This window comes from Thermobia domestica, chromosome 5 (assembly GCF_964235325.1).
Source record: "Thermobia domestica chromosome 5, izTheDome1.hap1.1, whole genome shotgun sequence".
Classification (NCBI taxonomy): Eukaryota; Metazoa; Arthropoda; class Insecta; order Zygentoma; family Lepismatidae; genus Thermobia; species Thermobia domestica.
The window spans coordinates 28,864,876-28,886,484 of NC_137458.1; the positions used below are offsets into that span (position 1 = coordinate 28,864,876).

Consider the following 21,609-nt stretch of genomic DNA (forward strand, 5'->3'; position numbering starts at 1 on the left):
AACATGCGTGCAAGAAAATTCTTTAGAAGATAAATATATGCAAGAATGTAACAGATTTTCCTGAAATTACTGTCAGGGCCGGGGGTGATATAACATACTTGGTTTTCTTGTTATGTCAATGCAACTGTCAATCGTGAAACGTTGTAGGGATTTCCTTATTCATGATAAGCGTTAATGATTATTGGTTATCTCTTTATTAGTAGTAAATAGGTGATTATCCAGGTCTTGCCTCAAGACGTCACGAGGAAATACCACCGATGACACTCTGTTGGTGAAGTGACGCACTCTATTTGTCCTTCAAGGTCATAAAAGAAGCCCTCGCCGTACCACTTGCTCATTCCAGCCTGGAGTACGAAACAGAACAGGTAAGCACTTCAATATTATGCTGCCAAACTGGTAGAAGTGAATTTATTCGTTTGCATACAGTATATATTTTTTCTGAATTTCAAATTAGAATTAGAGGTTTTAAATTGTTTATTTTAAATAATTACATGAAGCAAAGAATTTAAGTCTTCTTATTACTTTGAAAAAGAGAAAGAAACCAATTACTGCTTTCAAATAATTCTCCAATTGCAGTGGCGCCGACAGGTTCGTGTTAATATGGGTTTTAGACTTTATACTTATGTTCACTTCATCGTGTTTTTCTTTTATGAGTAGGTGGGCATAAGGTCTAATGAACTATTATTCATTAATTAAATTTTAATAGCATTATGGCCTGTAATCTAGTAGAGGATGGGCTTTCGCTGCGCCTGTAACTCAGGACAACTCACAACAAAATCTGCAATTACTATTTCGCTCATCGGAAACAATTATTCTTGCCTTAATTAACCTGATTGTTTTGTTTGCTTGGCGTTTAGCATTGAAGCTGAATGAAACGAACTTACTTAATTTTGAATCTCATCACGAATCAGTTGAGAACACTAACCAAATAGCTTAGATCAAAGTACTAAACAAGTAGCAACCGTGCCTTCAATTAATAAACACCGTAAATGAAAGTGCTAGCAGGGCCGGCCCTAGGCAATTTGCTTACCCCGTGATATGACATTTTCTGCCCCCTCTCAAGAAAGAACAAATCTTTAAAGCTATAATTTTAAGTATGCTATTCCATCATAAACTACGAAGGGGAGGGAAGGGCACTCACACTCAGAAAGACAAATACTACAAATACAATCTCGTTATGTCCTTTTATTTAAAAAAATAGTAATCTATTATGTTAGTAAAAGATAAAGCAAACACACCTGCAGAGAAAAGACGACAGTCCTTTTTATAGAATTCAAAATCGGGCTTCAGTCTCAATATATGTTTGCAATTCCAGTGCAACCAGCTCTTTTATCTTTATTTCTTGATTTCCTTTCTACATACACGGTGTATGTTAAAAACAATTAAAATAAAATTTGTTTCCACCTTTAATGATAAAGAACTTGTTTGCAACAAAGGTAAGACTAGTTTTCATATCAAAGCTGTGATAACTAACTATAAATGGAAGAGGTGTTCGCTACTGTTCGAGAATTGAGTTCTTGTATTTGACAACAATCAAGCAATTCATGTTTGGGTTTGTTTGACAATTTGCTTCAGCACTCTTCATGTGACCTTAAATTAATGCGATCTAAACATGATATATGAATGTAGTATTCAAATAGAAGGTCGGCTTAGTAAATTTAACTACGATCATCAAAAATCTGTTTTAAACAACAAATATTTATTTTAAATAATATAGTTGTGAGAGATTTTACCACCTCTCGAAACTTGCCACCTCATGCGAAGTAATGTGTTGGACACGTAGTAGAAAGAAAGAAACACGCAACGACTTTTCCACAGGGTTGTCCAACACATTAGGAGCATAGGTGATGCAATAATAAACAGCATTCTCGTACTTTTTTTCTCAATATATTTGGACATCCCTAAGGAAAGTCGTGGCTACCCTCTGTCGATATAAATCGTAAATAACATAGCCAACGTGTTTCTAGATACGGAAGTTAAAATCACGTTTTAATCAAACTCTTAGTACGACACTAATCACAGTTTTAAAAGTCCCTCAATAAGTCTGATTAGTATTATTTATTAAACTTCATAGCCCACTCGTTTCTATGCAGTTAGGATACAGTCTTCGACGCAGAAGAACCGGATTGAATTAACGGTGGAAATTCGTGTCGTGTGGTTCGGACCCAACTTTAAGCTGTAATTCCACATGCCATGAAGTGTCGTTGCTAGAGGGGACCTTAAACACCAAACTAACACGTTAGTTGCTCTGTAGTTTTAGCCAGGGGTAAAAGTGGATTTGAAAAGGTAGGGGGGACACATGAAGGTACGCCGTCCCCCGTGCATATATTTGTCCACTGTAATTTGTTTAGAAAGTGGGGGGACGCCACAGATATTTTCTGGAAGTGGGGTGACGGTGTTCCCCCGCGTTCCCCCTCACTTTTATCCCTGGTTTTAGCTAGTTGTATATGAGAAATGTGTTTGAGACTTGCGGCCAAAACAATCAGTCGAGATATGTTGAAGCTCTATTACGACACTACACTACGGTGTAAATTCCGGGAAGGGGGTTGGAGGAATTCCTCCTACTAATGACTCTCTGGGATGAATAAAGTGACACTACTGTCAGAAGTTTGCAAATTAATTACAATAATTCATACGTAATTAACATGCATTTCATAATGAATTAATGATTGAGCTATTGGTTAGTAGTATTCGTAATCTTACAGACTTATTAATTATGGATGTTTTAAATATGCGAACTCTATCGAAACATTCCAGCGCGACGATTTTTATTTTACTCTCCCACCACCACAACTACTACCACAAATACACTTCGACTGTTATGATTTCGAATCGTGTATTACACTGGTGTCCAGGCGCGCATCCAGAAATATTTGCTGGAAGGGGTTCAAAGTATTTTGGAGTAACGTCCAATACGTCTATGTAACATTGAACCTGTTTTATTTTGTACCTATATTTTTTAAAAAAAGCTAGAACTAGATTATTTTTATAAGAAAGGGAAGAGTACAGATGAAGCATAAAATCAAACCTTTAGCGTACATCAATCATTTCTTTGTTAAATGAGAATAGTACTGTTAAGAAAGTCTACAAATGTTAGTCGAGATACGAAATTTGGGAAATGGATCCGGATCTGGTAGACTCCCCGTAGCTGCGCCCCTGCTGGTGTCACTGAAAATGTTGGTACATTTAATCTAAGTTTACAAGTCTTCTACAGACTCGAAAGCCATTATACATGCAAAATTCTAACAATGATATATATATATACTAAGACCATTATAATACGGATTCAATTTTATATACTTTCAGGGCAAGCGTGATTTTGTATACAGTATAGTATAGTCTTTAGATAGTAAATGTTTATTTTTCCATATCTTGCTTAAGGAGTGGTTTAAATTTTAAACCCCTTTCCGTACGCCACTGTCTCAGATCAGTCTCCACCGCCCGTATTTTAGGCCAAATGGAATTTACTAATATCTGAATTCAAGAAGTTTTCCAATTGTCTTGGATACTGAGAATGTTGAAAGTTACTAAAATGTGAGTTCGAGAAACTTTGTCATAAAGAAAATGTAGACCTAAGACCCACACTGTTTTTAACATTTCTCTAGTTATAGCTGATAAGATAAAAGTTCTGCATACAATTTGAACACCGTAAAATATACTATCAATACATTTCTATTTTCTCTGTTCTGTTTGTCCAATCCTCGACAGTGAAGTATTTCTTAAAATAAGTTAATTTAAGGCATTATTTCGGCTTTAGCTACTTGATATGATTAAAATACACGTGGAACTTTCGATTTCCGGAAAGGATACTGATTTGACATCAACAGAATACCGATAAATTGTCAAAAGCTCAAACCTCAAACAATGATAGTGAAAGAGAGTCGTAGATTCTGAAGGAAAGTGCTTCCGCGCTCTGATAAATTTTCATCATGTGGGAAATAAGTTTCCTTTTATGCGCAGAACTTCCTCCAGAATATATGAATTTGTTCTTGAAGGTCTTCTACCGGAAACTTGATACGTGTCGTCTGTGTTTACAAGGGAAATGACAATATTCTGAAATAACTTCTGGTGAAAATGGATTAGTTAGTGATTCATGTCGACAAACAGATCACGATTACTATAGAATGATTGAGTAATGTTTCAAATAATTAGCGTGGACATAGTAGTAAGAGGTAAGACTAATTAAACAAAATATTCAGTGTGCGTTGTCAAGAAGAATAATTAATATTTGTCACAGGTTCTCATCTGTTGTTTTCCCTTCTGCGATTGCCAGAACCAGTGGTATGCGGTGGTATGCCATACCACCTCTGGTTTTTCAGTAATGAGGACATACCGTCTCTGTTTTTCAGTGATAAAGACAATATTTAAATAGCCGGTATGTTGAGTCAAAATCATAATAAAACATACCACCTCAGCTTTTTTTCCACTTCGAACACTCGCTAGGACGGTCTTCAACTTTTGCAAAGATAGGCTTACCCTGCTAATCTTGGTATTCTATTAAATTTTCTAGTAATATCCATCACTATAATGAATATGTTACATTCTAAGTCCTGCTGTTTTATAAAAATTAAGATCGTATTTAATAATTCAAGCAATTCTATGCATGGAGCTGGCCGCTGTGGCTCAGTGGCAGAGCGTTCATCTCTGGTGCATGAGGTTCTTGGTTCAATCCCAGCTCGCGCCAGTGAACTTTGTGGTGGACAAACATCGTGTGATTGGGTTTTCTTGGAGTTCTCCCGTTTCCTCCCACTTTCTTCATTCCACCATTTCTTTCATTTCTAATCATCTCCATCTCCTTTAGCCTAGCCGGCATAAGTTTTTTAATGCATGGAAATGGGGATGATAGTGGCTTAGTGGTAGACATGTTAGTGCGAGAGTTCCTTCGCTCTCGATACCCTGCAAGTTATTGTAAACAATACTATTTCTGCGGATTCTCCCATTTTCTCCCACACTCTCATTCCACTGGTTCTTTTATCATTCATTTTTAAGGATGTGCACGAGACAAGATTTGTGGCTGTCTCGACTCGAAAATGTGCTGTAAAAGTGATGTCTGGACTCGAAAAATGTATATTTCTCTATTGGAAGAGCCGTGTCTCGACTCGAATTTTATCAGGAAAATCCTGTCTCGACTCGTCTCGTGCGCATCTCTATTCATTTTCATTAATTATTAGTCTTTTTTTTTTGCCTAAAGAACGTAACTATGGGATGTAAAATTGGTTGGTTTTGAGTTTAGGGTCCATTTTCAGCAGCGAAGCTACATGAGCTTGGACCTACCGCTTAGCGTGGAATTCGAACTACATGAACTTCCGCCGAGAATTGAAACTGGGTCTCTCATGCCATAGGCACGTAGGCTAACCTTGAAGTCAAAAGGGAGCTCGGACGCAAAACTGAAGCTGAATCACTAAATGTCCAACAAACTTTGGTGGATTGTCATGGAAACTGGTAATGGGGCAACTATATAATCTCGTTGTTTACAGCACGAAATTTACTGTGTACTCTTTGGACGGAAAGATGTTTTTGTTTCTCAATAATTCACTTTAATTTTTCCCGAACTGTGGATATGTTAGGGGAGTAGTAAAGGTGCTGTCGCCGACGGAGAATGTGTTAACGGTTACGTTTCTTTCTTGTATTGTATCTATAATTATAGCTTCAGTTGAAATTAATTCTTTACTGAACTCGACTGTCATATCTTCGGGAGTATTTTTCCTACATTAAAATCGACACAAACTAATAATAATAATTAAAAAAAAACAAAAAAACCTAGCGCGCCGTTTACTGGTAACACATACATATCAGACAACAGAAAACCCATTAATTAAAACTGTAATCGCATGAAAATTCCAATGCTACTACTATTAATATAGACCTATATAGTTGTCTTTCTGTAAACATTTGATTCGATAAGATCAACCACGGGTCTTATTTATTTATTTATTTAACAACCACCAGATACAGCTCAGAGGCCATTTTATACTGGATATCTAACAACAACAACAACAACAACAACAACAATGGAAAGGATTTGGGAAGGTATCGGCCAGGGCCTGTTTAGTAGGTACCATCCCGGCATTTGCCTGGTAGAACTGAGGAAAACCCTGGGAAACCCCAGTCAGGATGGCCGGCAGCTCCTGACCCGCGACCTCCCGAATGAGAAGCCAACGCTCTACCACTTGAGCTACTTCGCTCGGTCCACCAGCGGTTATGTATGCTTTTATTTATTTATTACTGTTTTATATTTATATTTAGGTACCTTTATAAGTAGGCTCAATATGTAAAATTAACATTAATAGATCAAACCATATTCACAAAGAAATTGAGTGTCGATTGCAAGCAGGGAATTCGAGTTATTCGGTCCAAATTCTTTTGTCTTCGCGAATTTTGTCGAAGAATTTGAAGCTTAAAATATGATATATAAAATGATAATTATGTACGCGTATGTTGCAGTGCACGATAGCAAAGTATGTTCGCTTACTTAGAAGAATGCAAACTAAATGTATTCGAGCATAAAATCTTCAGATGAATATTCGGACCCAAGATAAACTGGTATTGAGAATGGCGGAAACTGCATAATTTATACCATTTACTTAATAAATATTACGATAATCAAGTCTAAAAGGCTCAGATGGGCAGGTCATGTAATCAAAATGGAAGAAAGTAGAAACGCTTTCAAAATTTTGACTGGAATTCCAAGACCATTAGGAATACGTAGGCGTAGACTGGAGGACATTGTTAAGATGGATCTCGCATTATTAGGAATACGAAGTGGAAACTGGATTCAGTTGGCTAAGAACAGCAGTCAATGGAGAGCTTTTTGTGAATGCGGCATTGAACTTCTTTATTTCATAGGCCATAGTTAATTAGTTAGTTAGGGTCAAGTCTCAGGTAACTGCCAGAATAATCGATATTATCTTTCGAAGCCTTTTTGAAACATCGTCCGGAAAAGAAAGGAACTATTTAATGGCCAATAATATAAAACAGTATCTAAAGTAAATAAATAAAAATGTTTATGGTGTTTGTTGCGGAATATAAAAAGAAAATCAATAAGATGTTAGAAAACGTGAGGAAGGCCTGCAAGGGCGCCCATCAAGGGGGGAAACAAGGTGGGGAAATTGTATTTGGGAATATTGAAAACCCAATAGAATCTTTACATTAGTTACAGCAAAATTTGAAACTATATTTGAAACGTCACTTATACTTGCCTTCCCTTGGAAACCACAACATGGGCGCCCTTGAAGGCCCGTGAAAAATATGGAATGAAAACAAACGTTAGAATGTCAATAGCCATGGTAATTAGAATGAAGTGAAATGGAATCTTTAAGTTTCACGTCCCACGATTATGCCGGCAAGGCTAAAGGAGACGGTGATGATGAGAAATGAATGAAATGGTAGAATGAAAAAAGTGGGAGGAAACGGGAGAACCCCGAGGAAACCCACGCACACAGTGTTTGTTCACTACAAAGTTCATTTGGCTCGAGCTGGGATCGAACCAGGGACCCCATACACCAGAGGTGAACACTCTACCAGTGAGCCACCGCGGCACCTAGAATGAAATGGTCAGAGTGAAATATAAAAGTAGGAAGGGAGAAAGTAGAATATGGGTAGTATTTTCTATACCTGGGTAATATTATTAGCGATATAAAAAATGAACGTGAAATAAAAGTAAGGATAGGAATGGAGAAAGAAGCCTTTAGGAGGAAGAAAAGTCTATTTTGTGGGGCCTTCAATAGAGTTCAGAAGAAGACTCTTAAAGTACTTCGTGTGGAGTATTGTATTGAATGGGCCAGAAACACGGACATTATTCAGAAGTGATGAAAAACGACTGAAAGCTTTCGAAATGTAGGTGTGGAAAAGAATGGAGATAATTAGCTGAATTGAGCAGAAAACGAATGAGAGGGTGTTAGAAATGGTGGAGGAGAAAAGAACAATTTTAGATATTATTAAAAAGAGGAGAGCCTGGTTAGGACATTGGCTAAGAGGGAACTGTATCATGACGGACGTTCTAGAGGGTATGGTGGCCAGAAAAGAGGGAAGAGGAGAAGGAAGCTACAAAAACAGAAAGAAAAACGAAAAAGAAAAATCGTACGTGAAGATGAAAAGGTTGATTGAAGACCGTGGAGTATGGAAATTTCTCTGTTCCGGCTAGTGAGCTGTCAGTGAAGCGGAATACATATGATAATGATGTTTAAGTATGCTTATTAATGAATGTAACATATGGGGTATATTTGATAAGTAAAAGTAAAATACAAAATTGCCAATGTTTCGTACGTACTTTTTTTTAAAAAAAATCAATGAGCCTGAACGTTATTGCACAAGACATTATTATCGCTTTATTTTTGTTTTAAAGGAAAGAAAATACACTTCTCTGTTTCCCAATAGATCAGTGGAATAGATTTTCTTCTTCTTCTTCTTCTTCTTCTTCTTCTTCTTCTTATTATTATTATTATTATTATTATTATTATTAATTTACTTCCATCTTTTAATATAGAAAATATATTTTTTTTCATGTGTATAAGATCAGCATTACTTTATTGAAAATTCGATCGAAGATGATAGAAAAAGGATTATTGAATTACGTTTGTAGTTAAATATTATTTGTATTTTCATTGTTTACTACTGCTACGTAACTTTCGAAAATTTCTTGACGATTACATATTGAATTTCTGTTTATGGCTTTAATAGAGTTTTGGCTATAGTATATGTAAATTTTAACATAATTCATCAACATTTTAAATAATCGTATCTTTTTCGATTTATTTGTTTGTTTTTGGTGTTCATTCTTTCAATTTTTAAGGCATCATGATGTGTAAAAGTATTCGTTCTGAAGATAAAAAGCTTAATCAATTATTTCTCGATAATTACTCACATTTTAGACCTCCAAACTATGGTATGCATAAGTCTTATAGAACGCCTTGACTTGTCCGTGAAATGTCCTCCTATTAGTCCATCTGTCGATAAATATTAGAGCAAGAACCGTAATAGAAAGAGACAAACTGTTTTTCTCAATCGAACAGAGCATACCTGCAACATTTTATCAAAACCGGAAGTGCTTAAAATTTACTAGTACTTCCGGTTTCAATATTCATTTCAATAGAGTGAAAACTGTAAGTGATATCAAGATGTGTTGTTTTGCAATCGATTCAGCGTCCCAAAATTATAGTCCATTCTTGTTAATTCTCTATTTAAACCGAAGATGATAGAAATTAACCGTTTCTGATTTCAACGTTGATCACTAGGGCAACCATAAAGAATAAAAAGCAGTAAAAGCATAATGAAATTTTCCACCTATTGTTAGTACCATACCTGTGATTTTGACCACTTTACATATCGAAATTTGCTAATTTATAAGCATAATTAAGCATAATTTTCATAAATAAAGCATTAAGCATAATGTTTAATGTTTTCTTTTCTAAAACACTGTGTATGTGTACAACAAAGAAAAGTATGTTAATATATTTTGTACCAGCGAAAAAAATTATCAACAAAGGCTGTTATCAATGCTGCAAACAATGGAAATCAACAGCCAATTGCCTTTATGCGTAACAATGGAAAGTTCGAATTCCTCTTCTCTCCACACCTTGATGCAATTTTGTATCACCGTACCTTGATGCATCGTATTGATATAATTTTTACTGGGGAAAATTAATAGTTTCATATCCATTTTTAATGCTTGTGTAATAATAATAAAAAAGTAAAATAAAACAAATATGTAATAGAAATGTGTAAAAATAAAGTATAATTGGAGGAACAACATTTTAACGCATAATTTAGAAAAAAAACTAATAAAGTATAATGCAATATACAGTTGTATAAAGCATAAAGTTGGTTGCCCTATTGATCACGATAGAACAAAAATGTTTATAGATAGTGATAAAGTTTTTTTCTTTTTCTTTTCTTTTTTTGCATCGATTCAGCGTCTCAAGACAGAATCACCACCCGGAACATTACAAAAATTGGAATTTACTAGTATTAGTTTGAATAGTTATCCCCGTAGAGCAAAAATAGTAATAGATGATGGAAAGCTTTTCTGAAATCGATACGGTCTCCGAAGAAAAGAAGTTCCATTTCCTCGATTATTCCTCTGTTCAAACCGGAAATGGTAGAAATTGACCATATCGTTTTTCAACGTTGATCGTCATAGAACAAAACACGAAAATAACGGGTTTTTGTTATTGATTTAGTGTCTCAAGACAACACACCATCACCACTCGCAACTCTCTCAAGGACCGAAAATGGCTGAAATTTACTAGCATCTCTAGTTTCAATACTTATTGCCATGAAGCAAAAACAATAAGAAATATCGAAAAGCGTCATTTTGGTAAGATTCAATAGCTAAAGAATGAGTTTTGCCTCAACTTTTTTCTATGTGAAGTGGTGAAAATTTAAGATTTCTGGTTTTGTTACTGATTGCATAATAGATAAAACGGAAATATACAGCTACACAGGGCCGTAACTTGTGCAAGCTCCCTGCCTTCAAAGGGGGGCCATTTTAAGACAAAATTTTCTTACTCCATATACGATACGAACTTGAAATTATAAAGCATAAAACAGGTTCACTGCATTACATAAACAAAACAGCACACAAAAAACAAAAATGAGTCGTGGGCCCATTTCAGTAAAAAATGTCTACTATTAGGGGCTCTAGAAATAATATTTATTCGTATGGCTTTGAGATTTATCAATATTGTCCCCTTAATTAATTTGTCATGTATGGAACGGGCCCAGAGACGTAACTAGCGGCCCCGCAGACTAATGGCGTAACTAACGGCATATAATCCGAGGGGGCCATAAAGAGTAAGAGAAAGAAGGAAAATGGGAGCCCGACAATTACAATAACAACTTTTTCTAGGAGGCCCAAATACGCGTTATAATGCTTGCCACCCAGAAAAAAATCTAAGTTACGGCGCTGCTGCTACAAGCAATTTTTGATATGAGTTCAATACTGCAATAATACGTTTTGCTTTTGATTTTATTCTTCTATTGGAACCATGTAACTTCCAGTTTCAATATTAATCTCCATAAAGCAAATACAATGAGAGATAGCACGTAATGGCTTTTTGATATGCATTCAGCGTCAGAGGAACAGGCTCTGTCTTTAATTTTATTTCTTAATTGCAACCAGAAGTTTCAGATGTAGTACTTCAAATTGAAGTATTGAATTCGCATAGTTTAAAAATGTACTGTATTTCACAGTATGAATCGAAATTAATTTATTTCTCTTTTTTTTCCAGGTATATCTGCTCTTTAAATAAATTTCTTTAATTACCTGACATCAGCGCTAAGATGATGCGAATTCTGTTCCTAGGTAAGCAGATTCAATTTGTTTTAATAAGTAAATTGATTTTTAAATTACAAGGTAAAATATAATTCAAAATCTAACTCAGGTTCAATTCATTTTAATGAGTACATTAACTTTTTGTATTGCAAGGTAAAATATAATTCAAAATCTAACTCAGGTTAAATTCATTTTAATAAGTACATTGACTTTTTAAATTGCAAGGTAAAATATAATTCAAAATCTAACTCAGGTTTAATTTGCTTTAATAAGTAAGTTGATTTTAAAATTGCAAGGTAAAATATAATTCAAAATTTAACTCAGGTTAAATTCATTTTAATAAATACGTTGACTATTTAAATTGCAAGGTAAAATATAATTCAAAATCTAACTCAGGTTCAATTCATTTTAATGAGTACATTAACTTTTTGTATTGCAAGGTAAAATATAATTCAAAATCTAACTCAGGTTAAATTCATTTTAATAAGTACATTGACTTTTTAAATTGCAAGGTAAAATATAATTCAAAATCTAACTCAGGTTTAATTTGCTTTAATAAGTAAGTTGATTTTAAAATTGCAAGGTAAAATATAATTCAAAATTTAACTCAGGTTAAATTCATTTTAATAAATACGTTGACTATTTAAATTGCAAGGTAAAATATAATTCAAAATCTAACTCACGTTCAATTCATTTTAATAAGTACGTTGACTTTTTAAATTGCAAGGTAAAATATGATTCAAAATCTAACTGAGGTTCAATTTGCTTTAATAAGTAAGTTGATTTTAAAATTGCAAGATAAAATATAATTCAAAATCTAACTGAGGTTCAATTTGTTCTAATAAGTAAGTTGACTTTTTAAATTACAAGGTAAAATATAATTCAAAATCTAACTCAGGTTAAATTGATTCTACTAAGTACGTTGACTTTTTACATTGCAAGGTAAAATATAATTAAAAAACTAACTCAGGTTGAATTCATTTTAATAAGTACGTTGACTTTTTAAACTGCAAGGAAAAATATAATTCAAAACCTAACTCAGGTTCAATTTGCTTTAATAAGTAAGTTGATTTTAAAATTTCAAGGTAAAATATAATTCAAAATCTAACTGAGGTTCAATTTGTTCTAATAAGTAAGTTGACTTTTTAAATTGCAAGGTAAAATATAATTCAAAATCTAACTACATAAGATTTGTCATATTAAGAGGCTTTTAGCAATGTTTGAGGATGAAGATATTAGTATATGTTGCATCCTAAATTATTTCTGAGAGATAATTGGTTTGATAGAATACAGGACTACTATTAGAAAAGCATAAGAAAAACAGAAAAGAGTACTTCAAAATTAATACGGATTCAGTGTATGGACACCAAAATATAAATACATAAGACATTAGTAGACTAAGAGAAATGTGTCTAGCAGGCATTACATTATTGTCAATATTAATACAAATAAAATATATTATGCGCTTTAATTTTCATCTAGTTAAAATATAGGTGTCCAAGCTAATATTGCTTTTAAATTCTAAACGATTTCTTGACTTCTTTGTACCATATTTCAATTACTCACTTTCACTCTTCTAGCGTTCTCTATACTCATAACACAAATAACAGTAGAGTCTATACCAATTGCTCCCGAAGATGTTGCTGCAAGACAGTTACGTGATGGTGCTAACTCTTTCGCCATTCGCTTATTAAAGGTGAGTGAACACTTTCTGGTTTACATTTTACTATAATCATCCAGCTATTAAATAGATTCGGCGCGTGATACACTTTTCCTGAAATAATCGATTTATACCATTGTTGATGGAAAAGGAAAATAAGATTCCTCTTTACTGTTTTTCAAACACCAACCATTTTCACTCGATTTATAACGTATTATGTATACAGAGCTATGCCAATCAGAATGATCACTGAAAAGGGTAGGATTATATAAACAAATATACGAAACCTCTTAAAGACAATTGAACAAGAATACACGAAATAAAAAGTAGCGATCGGATAATGGTGAAGACATTTTAGAAACTAATCTACCGTATTGACATATATAAATACTTCGAAAGCTTTTAACTAGGTGTAAAACTTGACCTATATTGGACACAGTTTGACTTTTTGATATCCCACTACAAAGGATTGACATAAATTTAATTATTTTAATAATTGTGCCTCGTGTTCTGCATTCAAATTACATTCGACATCCTAGTGTTTCAAGTTCTTTTACAATTATCACTTTAGTTCATTTTGATTTCATCTGTCACCATTGTATTTTCTACTGTGTTTTATTAACTTACTGTCTTAATTTTGAAATAGATTGACTGAAAGCGTTAATTTGTTTTCCTGTGCTTAAATCACTAAGAACAGATATTGAGTTTATTTTTCCTTGAAATAAAATTAGGGAAACTATTTTCTTTGAGGGCTTCCTTTAATCTTTTTTGAAAGAGCGAAACTTACTTTCATGATTTTTTTTTTTTAACAATTTGACTGGAGTGTTCTAAACAGAATAGTACAGTTTTATAGATAGTATGTTTCATGTTAAAAAGCAATTCTTTCCTACTTCAGTTAGTTCATTCTGCAGTATTGTTAATTTAACTCCCTTAAGTCTTATGTATAAATTCAAAAGGTACTTACCTTGATCTTTTGCATCCTGGTATGTATATACTCAAAGTTTACATCTAGTTTAATTTAAAATTTTCACTCACTGCTGTCAGCATCTTCAAAACGTAGTTAAAGGAAAGTGAATTTAGTGGGAGGGAGCAGAAATAAATTATGCAAGTCATAACTATTGTAAAATTCTATTTATATAGGATATAGCAATTATCGTACACGGGAGATTGAACTTTCCCATCACCTTTTATTATAAAATATCTTCTTGAGTACAAAGGTATATTGCAATAGGTAGTTTTCTCTAATATATAGGTAAAGTAAGGAACCCAATGATCAGGCGTCGTAGGGCTTTTATAGGTGAGGTATCTTTGACCAGGCGTCGTGAGAGGGAATGAGAGTTTGTGTGATTAGGTGTTTCTTGGTGACCGGGCGTCGTGAGAGGTTAAGGTGTTCCGAATGGCCAGGCGTTGTAGGGCTTTTATTAAAGGTATCCCTCAATCGACCAAGCGTCGTGAGAGGGTAAGACGTTTCGAATGGCCAGGCGCCTTAGGACTTTGGCGGTTTGATCAACCTGGAGAGATTGATGATTCTTGAGGTGCGCTGTTGTCGTTTATCCTAAAATTTCGGCTACTTTCGTTGATCTCCGTTTTGTCGAGTGTTGCTGATGGTGGGCGACTCCTCTTCGGTACTGCGTCTACTGACATCTGCGCTGTATTTATTTGCTGCAAACACGTGTAATAAACACATGGCTACAGCCGGGTGTGAAGACATGCGGAACCTTACACTATAGAGAATAATATATCAATAGTAGTAAACAAACATCTAGAGGCTCTGTGAAAGTTTTCACAGTATATAATTCTACTGGAAGCCTCAAGATGTTTGTTTACTAGTATTTGTTTTTGTTTATAATTAGTAAGTGTATATTTTATTTCTATTCGTTCTACTTCTGCCCTCTCTAAACCCCTTTTTCTTATATATATATATATCTTGGTAATATTGACAGCAATCAGAGAATTTTCGATGTTTAATGTGTTATTTTTTCAATAAATCCATAACAGGTACAAAATACCAAGGTGAGTAACTTTCAAATTTATTCACTCTACAATTTTTTCAACTGTATTTGATTTCATGTTTGCTGATTGACATACTGTAAATTATCTTTCAGAGGATATAATTTGGTGAAGGTTAACAAGATTTCACGAATATGTAATCGAAATGGACAATTTTATTACTAAAAAAATTACCAACAACTTTTCTTTACAAAACTCTTTATTCTTAAGCATAGAGAAGAAATCAAATGAATTTGAATTTTAGGTCATTTAACCTTTGCTTAATTGAGGTATTCTTTCGAGTCGAAGTATTGAAGTTTCCTATCCATGGTTGCAAGAACTTTTTAAGAGAGAGGTTATAGTCAAGTTTATTTTTAAAAAAATGGTTATGCATACCAGGTGCAAAATTTCCGGTCTACATTGACGACCAAATATTTTAGTTTGGCGATAGGCATATGGCTTCTACTTACGAAGCAAAATAATGAATGAAGCGGTTGCTCACATTCGTCTACCGCTCCGAGCACACGACCCGCTACAAGTCAATATACCTATTTTTACTATAAATTCAAATTTATCTGTATTTTCAATTTCTTCATATTCTTATTGCATATGTCGTTTCTTATGTACCATACTTTTATTACAATTTTAATTCTTATTGTTTCGACTATAAGTTTTTCTTCATTTCTATTAATAAATGGGTAGATGTGGATATAATTAATGCATGGTATTATGGATTCATTACAGATTATTCATATGCATTTTAGAAGTACTTAAGGGGAGCTTGCTCAGTGGTAGATAGCTTATCTCTGGTGCAAGAGGTCCCTGGTTCGTTCCCAGGTCGTGTGAGTTTGTGGTGAACAACACAATGTCCGTAGTTTTCCTCCAATTCTCTTACTCCACTTATTCTTTTAGAACCTTAACAGTCACCTAAGTACTTTAGCCTGAAGGACATAACTATGGGACATTAAGGAGTTAATTTAGAAGAAATTAACACGGTATATCACTTTAACTACGTAATAAATTATAATAAATTTATTTATTCCTAAAGAAACTATCAACTTTAAGGATTAACAATTAGTTTTAACTTATTTATTTTCAACATATTGCATAATTAAATATCTGTAGCCATTACATTTCGTGTTTCAAGGAGTTCTAAATCATGTTAATGGTGTAATAAATTAATTGTTTATTGTAGGAACTGTCCTCAGGGGAACAGGAAAATATGGTAGTCTCTCCATGGAGTTTGACAACTGCTTTGTTGATGTTGAATGAAGGGGCCAGAGGAAACTCTAGAGTAGAATTAGAGAAAAGTTTTTCACTTTCAAATGACATCCAAGCAACAAGATTAGGCTACACCAAGGTTCTCTCTGATATTTTGGTAAATATCTCTACATTTTTTAAAAATATTATTTAGTCTATATTACAAACTTAGATGCTTAAACATAAAAACAATGTACAATATTCTCTTTATCAGAAAAACATGTTTTTAAAATATTACTTTTCTTCTATAATTAATAATTTTCGAGTTGGTCTTTAAAGTGATTTATCCAAGAATAAGTCTCTTACTTTTTATTGTCAATAACAATTTCCATAATCTTATTTTTTTCTAATTCCAGAATAATAATTCTACTAATGTTTTGGACCTTGCAAATGCATTGTTTCCTGATAATAGCTTTCAGCCTTTGGAAGAATATGTTAATGTAATTACAAGGACCTATAACGGTACAGTACAAGAAGTTAATTACGCAAATACTAAGCAAGCAGCAGATACAATAAATCATTGGGGAGAAGAAAATACGAATGGTCTAATCAAGAAAGTAGTTTCCGAAGGTAAGTTATTTGTCTCTATATTTCTCATTCATTAAAAGAAAGTAGTTTCCGAAGGTAAGTTATTTGTCTCTATATTTCTCATTCGTTAAAAGAAAGTAGTTTCCGAAGGTAAGTTATTTGTCTCTATATTTCTCATTCATTAAAAGAAAGTAGTTTCCGAAGGTAAGTTATTTGTCTCTATATTTCTCATTCATTAAAAGAAAGTAGTTTCCGAAGGTAAGTTATTTGTCTTTATATTTTTCATTCATTAAAAGAAAGCAGTTTCCGAAGGTAAGTTATTTGTCTCTATATTTCTCATTCATTAAAAGAAAGTAGTTTCCGAAGGTAAGTTATTTGTCTTTATATTTTTCATTCATTAAAAGAAAGTAGTTTCCGAAGGTAGGTTATTTGTCTCTATATTTCTCATTCATTAAAAGAAAGTAGTTTCCGAAGGTAAGTTATTTGTCTCTATATTTTTCATTCATTAAAAGAAAGTAGTTTCCGAAGGTAAGTTATTTGTCTCTATATTTTTCATTCATTAAAAGAAAGTAGTTTCCGAAGGTAAGTTATTTGTCTCTATATTTCTCATTCATTAAAAGAAAGTAGTTTCCGAAGGTAAGTTATTTGTCTCTATATTTTTCATTCATTAAAAGAAAGTAGTTTCCGAAGGTAAATTATTTGCTTCTATATTTCTCATTCATTCAATCATTTATTTTCCTTGAATATGTTAATTTGGTGTAAAAACCGTGCATATTACTTCTTCTGATCATTGAATATAAAGTAACAATTTTTGTGTTGTATTTCACGTGAATAGCAATAGTATATATATTTATTTTAGTTTTAGATGTCTCGGGTTCGATTGGCGGTGGGGGCACTCGATCAAAAAAGTATAAAAATCTTTTTCAGGCCAGCCATCCTAAATGAGGTTTTCTTGGGTTTTCCTTATTCACACAAGGCAAATGCCGGGGTGGGACCTAACTTATAGGTCCCAGGCCGCTTCCTTCCTTCCCTTTTCCCGGTTAGTGTGCTCGCCGAGGGACGTAATCCCACATACGTGAGGGGCTAAACCGCCATAGATGCTGAAAGCCCAGAAATCTAAATTCTAAATCCTACCTATTTCAGTTTATTTTAGTTTTATTTTTTATTGTTGCTGATTATCATACTTGTGTTGTTAACATATATACGATATATATATGTTACATATACGATATACATAGGTTATATATACGATATATACAGGGTGGTATGTAACTCCACCAACAAACTTTGGAAGGTGATTCCTTATATGAAATGAAAGAAAAAAGTTCTAATAAACATGGGACGAAAAACGTCTCCTTTCAGAGTTATGAACCGCCGAAAATTCGAAAATTCATGTTTCGAAACGCTCTGCCTTAGAAACTATAGGACCCAAACCAAGCGGTTTAAGGAATTACAAAGAAACTGGTATGCGAACTATCTAAATATCCATGTTTTACCATCCTCCGTTATCAGTGAAACAAACTGTGAAAAGGAAATTGAGGTATTTAAGTACTAATAACGCGTTCGTTTCGTCGATAACGGAGGATGGTAAAACATGGATATTTAGATAGTTCGCGTAATAGTTCCTGTGTAATTCCTTAAACTGCTTGTTATAGGTCCTATAGTTTCTAAGGCAGAGCGTTTCGAAACATGATTTTTCGAATTTTCGGTGGTTCATAACTCTGAAATGAGACGTTTTTCGACCTGTTTATAAGAACTTGTTTCTTTCATTTCATATAAGGAATCACCTCCCAAAATTTGTCGGTGGAGTTACCTACCACCCTGTATATATTTTACCATCATTAGAGACACGTAAAATCTACATATATTATTTCTGTTTATAAGCTGTACTTTTTCCCTTGGACCAGTTAAAATACAAGACCCTATGAGGAATTAATTTTGTTATGGTTTCATGTAAAAAAAAAAGTAAAATAAAATAAATAAATAAACGTTGCCAAAATAAAATTTGCTTATCGAAACAAATCCCTATTTTCAGATTCAGTGTCTCCAGACACTGCACTAGTATTGGCTAATGCTGTATACTTCAAAGGTCAGTGGAGTCATCCATTTAATTCTAACTTTACAACTAAAGAAAATTTCTATCCAAATGGCTATAAAGGAGAGCCAGTCAAAGTTCAAATGATGCATCAAGAACGCCATTTTAATTATGCAGATATTCCTGAAATGGAATGTCAAGCGTTGATGCTTCCTTACAATGTAAGTATGTGATTTCTTTCTTTTCAAGCTTCTCATAAGAACTGTATTCCTTTACTGCGTTATTTTATGCTATTTATTGTGTTCATGGTTATACTCAAATATTATTCTTTTAGAATCTTTGAAATATTTATTTAGGATTAATGAGACTTTCGTATAAATGTTTAATTGAAGTGATAAATAATTACTCATCTGACACCACATAACAGCTTCTCACTACTTCACATTTCATTTTCTTCTCTTATCTATTGGTAAGTCAAGCACTCTGACGATCGGCCGGGCTTGGATTGAACACTATGTATTATGAATCGTTAAGCTAGAGCGCTGCCGCTTAAGAACCTGAGATACTAAAAATAATACAAAATTTACCATTTTTATTTTGATTGTTTTCAGTATGTCAGGCTCTTAAAGATTCTAACTCTACAAGATAACATAATCTTCTTTTAGATACCTCATGATCAATATGTCACTTATTTGTTTATTAGGATTAAAACTTCGTAATTATATTAAATAAACCTAAATATGAACAAGGACTCCAAATCATCTACTTTATGCAATACAATAGAGTTTCATTGTATACAGGATGTTTGAAAACAACACTGACAACATTTGGGAGGTGATTCCTGGCACCGAGATAAGATGAAAAGTATAGACCAACCTGGGTGCACAAATGCTTCCTTTCGGAGTTATAGGCTGCCGAAAACATGAAAAATGAACCTTAAAAGTCCATAGCTCCAAAACTATGGGACCAACCTTAGTCGGGTCAAGACTTCACTTAGGAACTAATATGTGCGCTATTCAAAAACAGGTTTCAAAATCCTGCGGTACTCACGCAACAATTTTTATTGGCTACGGTCATATAATTTCAAGTACTCACCAACTACCTTCATAAAAAAAAAAAAAAAAAAAAAATATTGCGGAAGTACTGCAGGATTTTGAAACGTGGATATTTGGATAGGGCACATATTAGTTCTTAAGTGAAGTCTTGATCCGAGTGCGGTAGTTCCCATGGTATTAGAACTATGGACCTTTAAAGTTCATTTTTTCATGTTTTCGACAGCCTTTAACTTCGAAATGTTGAATTTCTGCACCCAGGTTGGTCTATACTTTTTGTCTTTTCTTGGTGTCAGGAATTATCTCCCAAACGTTGTCCGTGTTGTTTAGAAGCATCCTATATATATGCTAACGCAAATACTAACCACATACTGTATACTTACTTCTTTACTGTTTTAGAAAGACAAATTCTACATGCTGTTGTTGCTTCCCTATGAGAATTCTACCGTACAGAATGTGATCTCCAAATTCACAACTATAGACAACATCTTGAAGCAAATGTACGAAAGAAATGTAAGAGTTTCCTTACCTCGCTTTAAAATTGAAAGCAAATGGGACCTCGTGCAGCCACTCCAAGAGGTAAGTCGACAGATTAATAACCAATTATGCTGCAATTCCTAGAAGTAATTCAATCCAACACTTATACCCTACCATTGTTTTAAATTAGCACAAGATTAAAAGACCAGAGTATATGCTTCAAAGAAGTATTATTTTGTAAGCAGTACAGATTTATGTATAAAAATCTAGCAGATCATAAACATATAATTTTTAGCAATACACAGTAATATATAATGTTGGCGTTGAGAGAAGTCATATGTATAAAAATTAACCTTTTTATCTTCAAACCAAATAAAGAAACCTAATGTTTCAATTGTCGTATACCCCGCCAAGTGAACTTTGTGGTGGACAAACACCGTGTGCGTGGGTTTTCTCGGGGTTCTCCCGTTTCCTCCCACTTTCTCCATTCCACCATTTCATTCATTTCTCATCTTCACCGTCTCCTTTAGCCTAACCGGCATAACCGTGGGACGTAAAACTCAAAGATTTTCAATTGTCGTATACAAAAATTAACACATACAGTAAATTATCTTCCGTTAGATTGAAGAAATGAAAATTTATATTTTACTGATGTGAGTTCCTTAAAAGCCGCTTCGGTGGCAGATTGGTTCAAGTAGGACGGTGTTAGTAATAACCAAGTTTGTGAGCTTGTGGTGGACATTTTGTCTGTGAGGTTTAACTGTGTTATTTCATTCCCTTTCATGTCTTCATTTTGTCAATTTTTTTCATTGTCTTCCACTTGCATTTATAATCAGTCTTCTTCAACCACAGGGCATTAAAACGAGATTCTGTTTTATTTACTTAGCAATATTAATTTATCCTTTCTGCTTCAGCTTGGTATCCGAGATGTATTCACTGGTGCTGCTGACTTAAGTGGAATTTCCGGACGACCTAATTTACAAGTGTCTGACGTCATTCAGAAGGCGCTGATCGATGTGAACGAAGAAGGAACAGAAGCTGCTGCTGTTACAGGTTGGTATTTCATTTTAATTTGAAATAATTAAGGGTGAAGGACTTTTTAACAACAAATTCATCTACAATATTCTAACTAGGTAATTGAAATGCAACATGATTTAGATTAATATGCCGGGACTAAAGACTGAAATACTCGACAACTCTTTTCAGCCCTAAATCAATCAACAGATGATTCAAGAGAAAAATTGATAGTTTATGTATAATTAATGATAATTATTTTGCTCAATTTACGAGATACATTACAATAAGCTACTTTTTGGTAGTTTTCTGACAGTATGCT

At 33.7% G+C, this 21,609-nt stretch overlaps 1 protein-coding gene across 4 annotated transcripts in view; it reads left to right on the plus strand.

Moving 5' to 3' along the window:
• The first annotated feature begins 241 nt into the window (after window positions 1–241).
• Window positions 242–21,609, plus strand: part of LOC145685821 (iripin-2-like) — a 44,114-nt gene continuing 22,746 nt past the window's right edge. For 2 of the 4 annotated variants that reach the window (XM_081758403.1, XM_081758404.1), the window contains exons 1-8: window positions 242–365; window positions 11,229–11,302; window positions 12,853–12,968; window positions 16,117–16,299; window positions 16,538–16,751; window positions 18,745–18,965; window positions 20,196–20,375; window positions 21,188–21,326. In XM_081758403.1, the coding sequence (XP_081614529.1) occupies window positions 11,281–11,302; window positions 12,853–12,968; window positions 16,117–16,299; window positions 16,538–16,751; window positions 18,745–18,965; window positions 20,196–20,375; window positions 21,188–21,326 (1,075 nt within the window). In that variant the 5' untranslated portion in view covers window positions 242–365; window positions 11,229–11,280. The remainder of the gene's footprint in view (window positions 366–11,228; window positions 11,303–12,852; window positions 12,969–16,116; window positions 16,300–16,537; window positions 16,752–18,744; window positions 18,966–20,195; window positions 20,376–21,187; window positions 21,327–21,609) is intronic. The other 2 variants (XM_081758406.1, XM_081758405.1) reach the window with 2 other exon arrangements.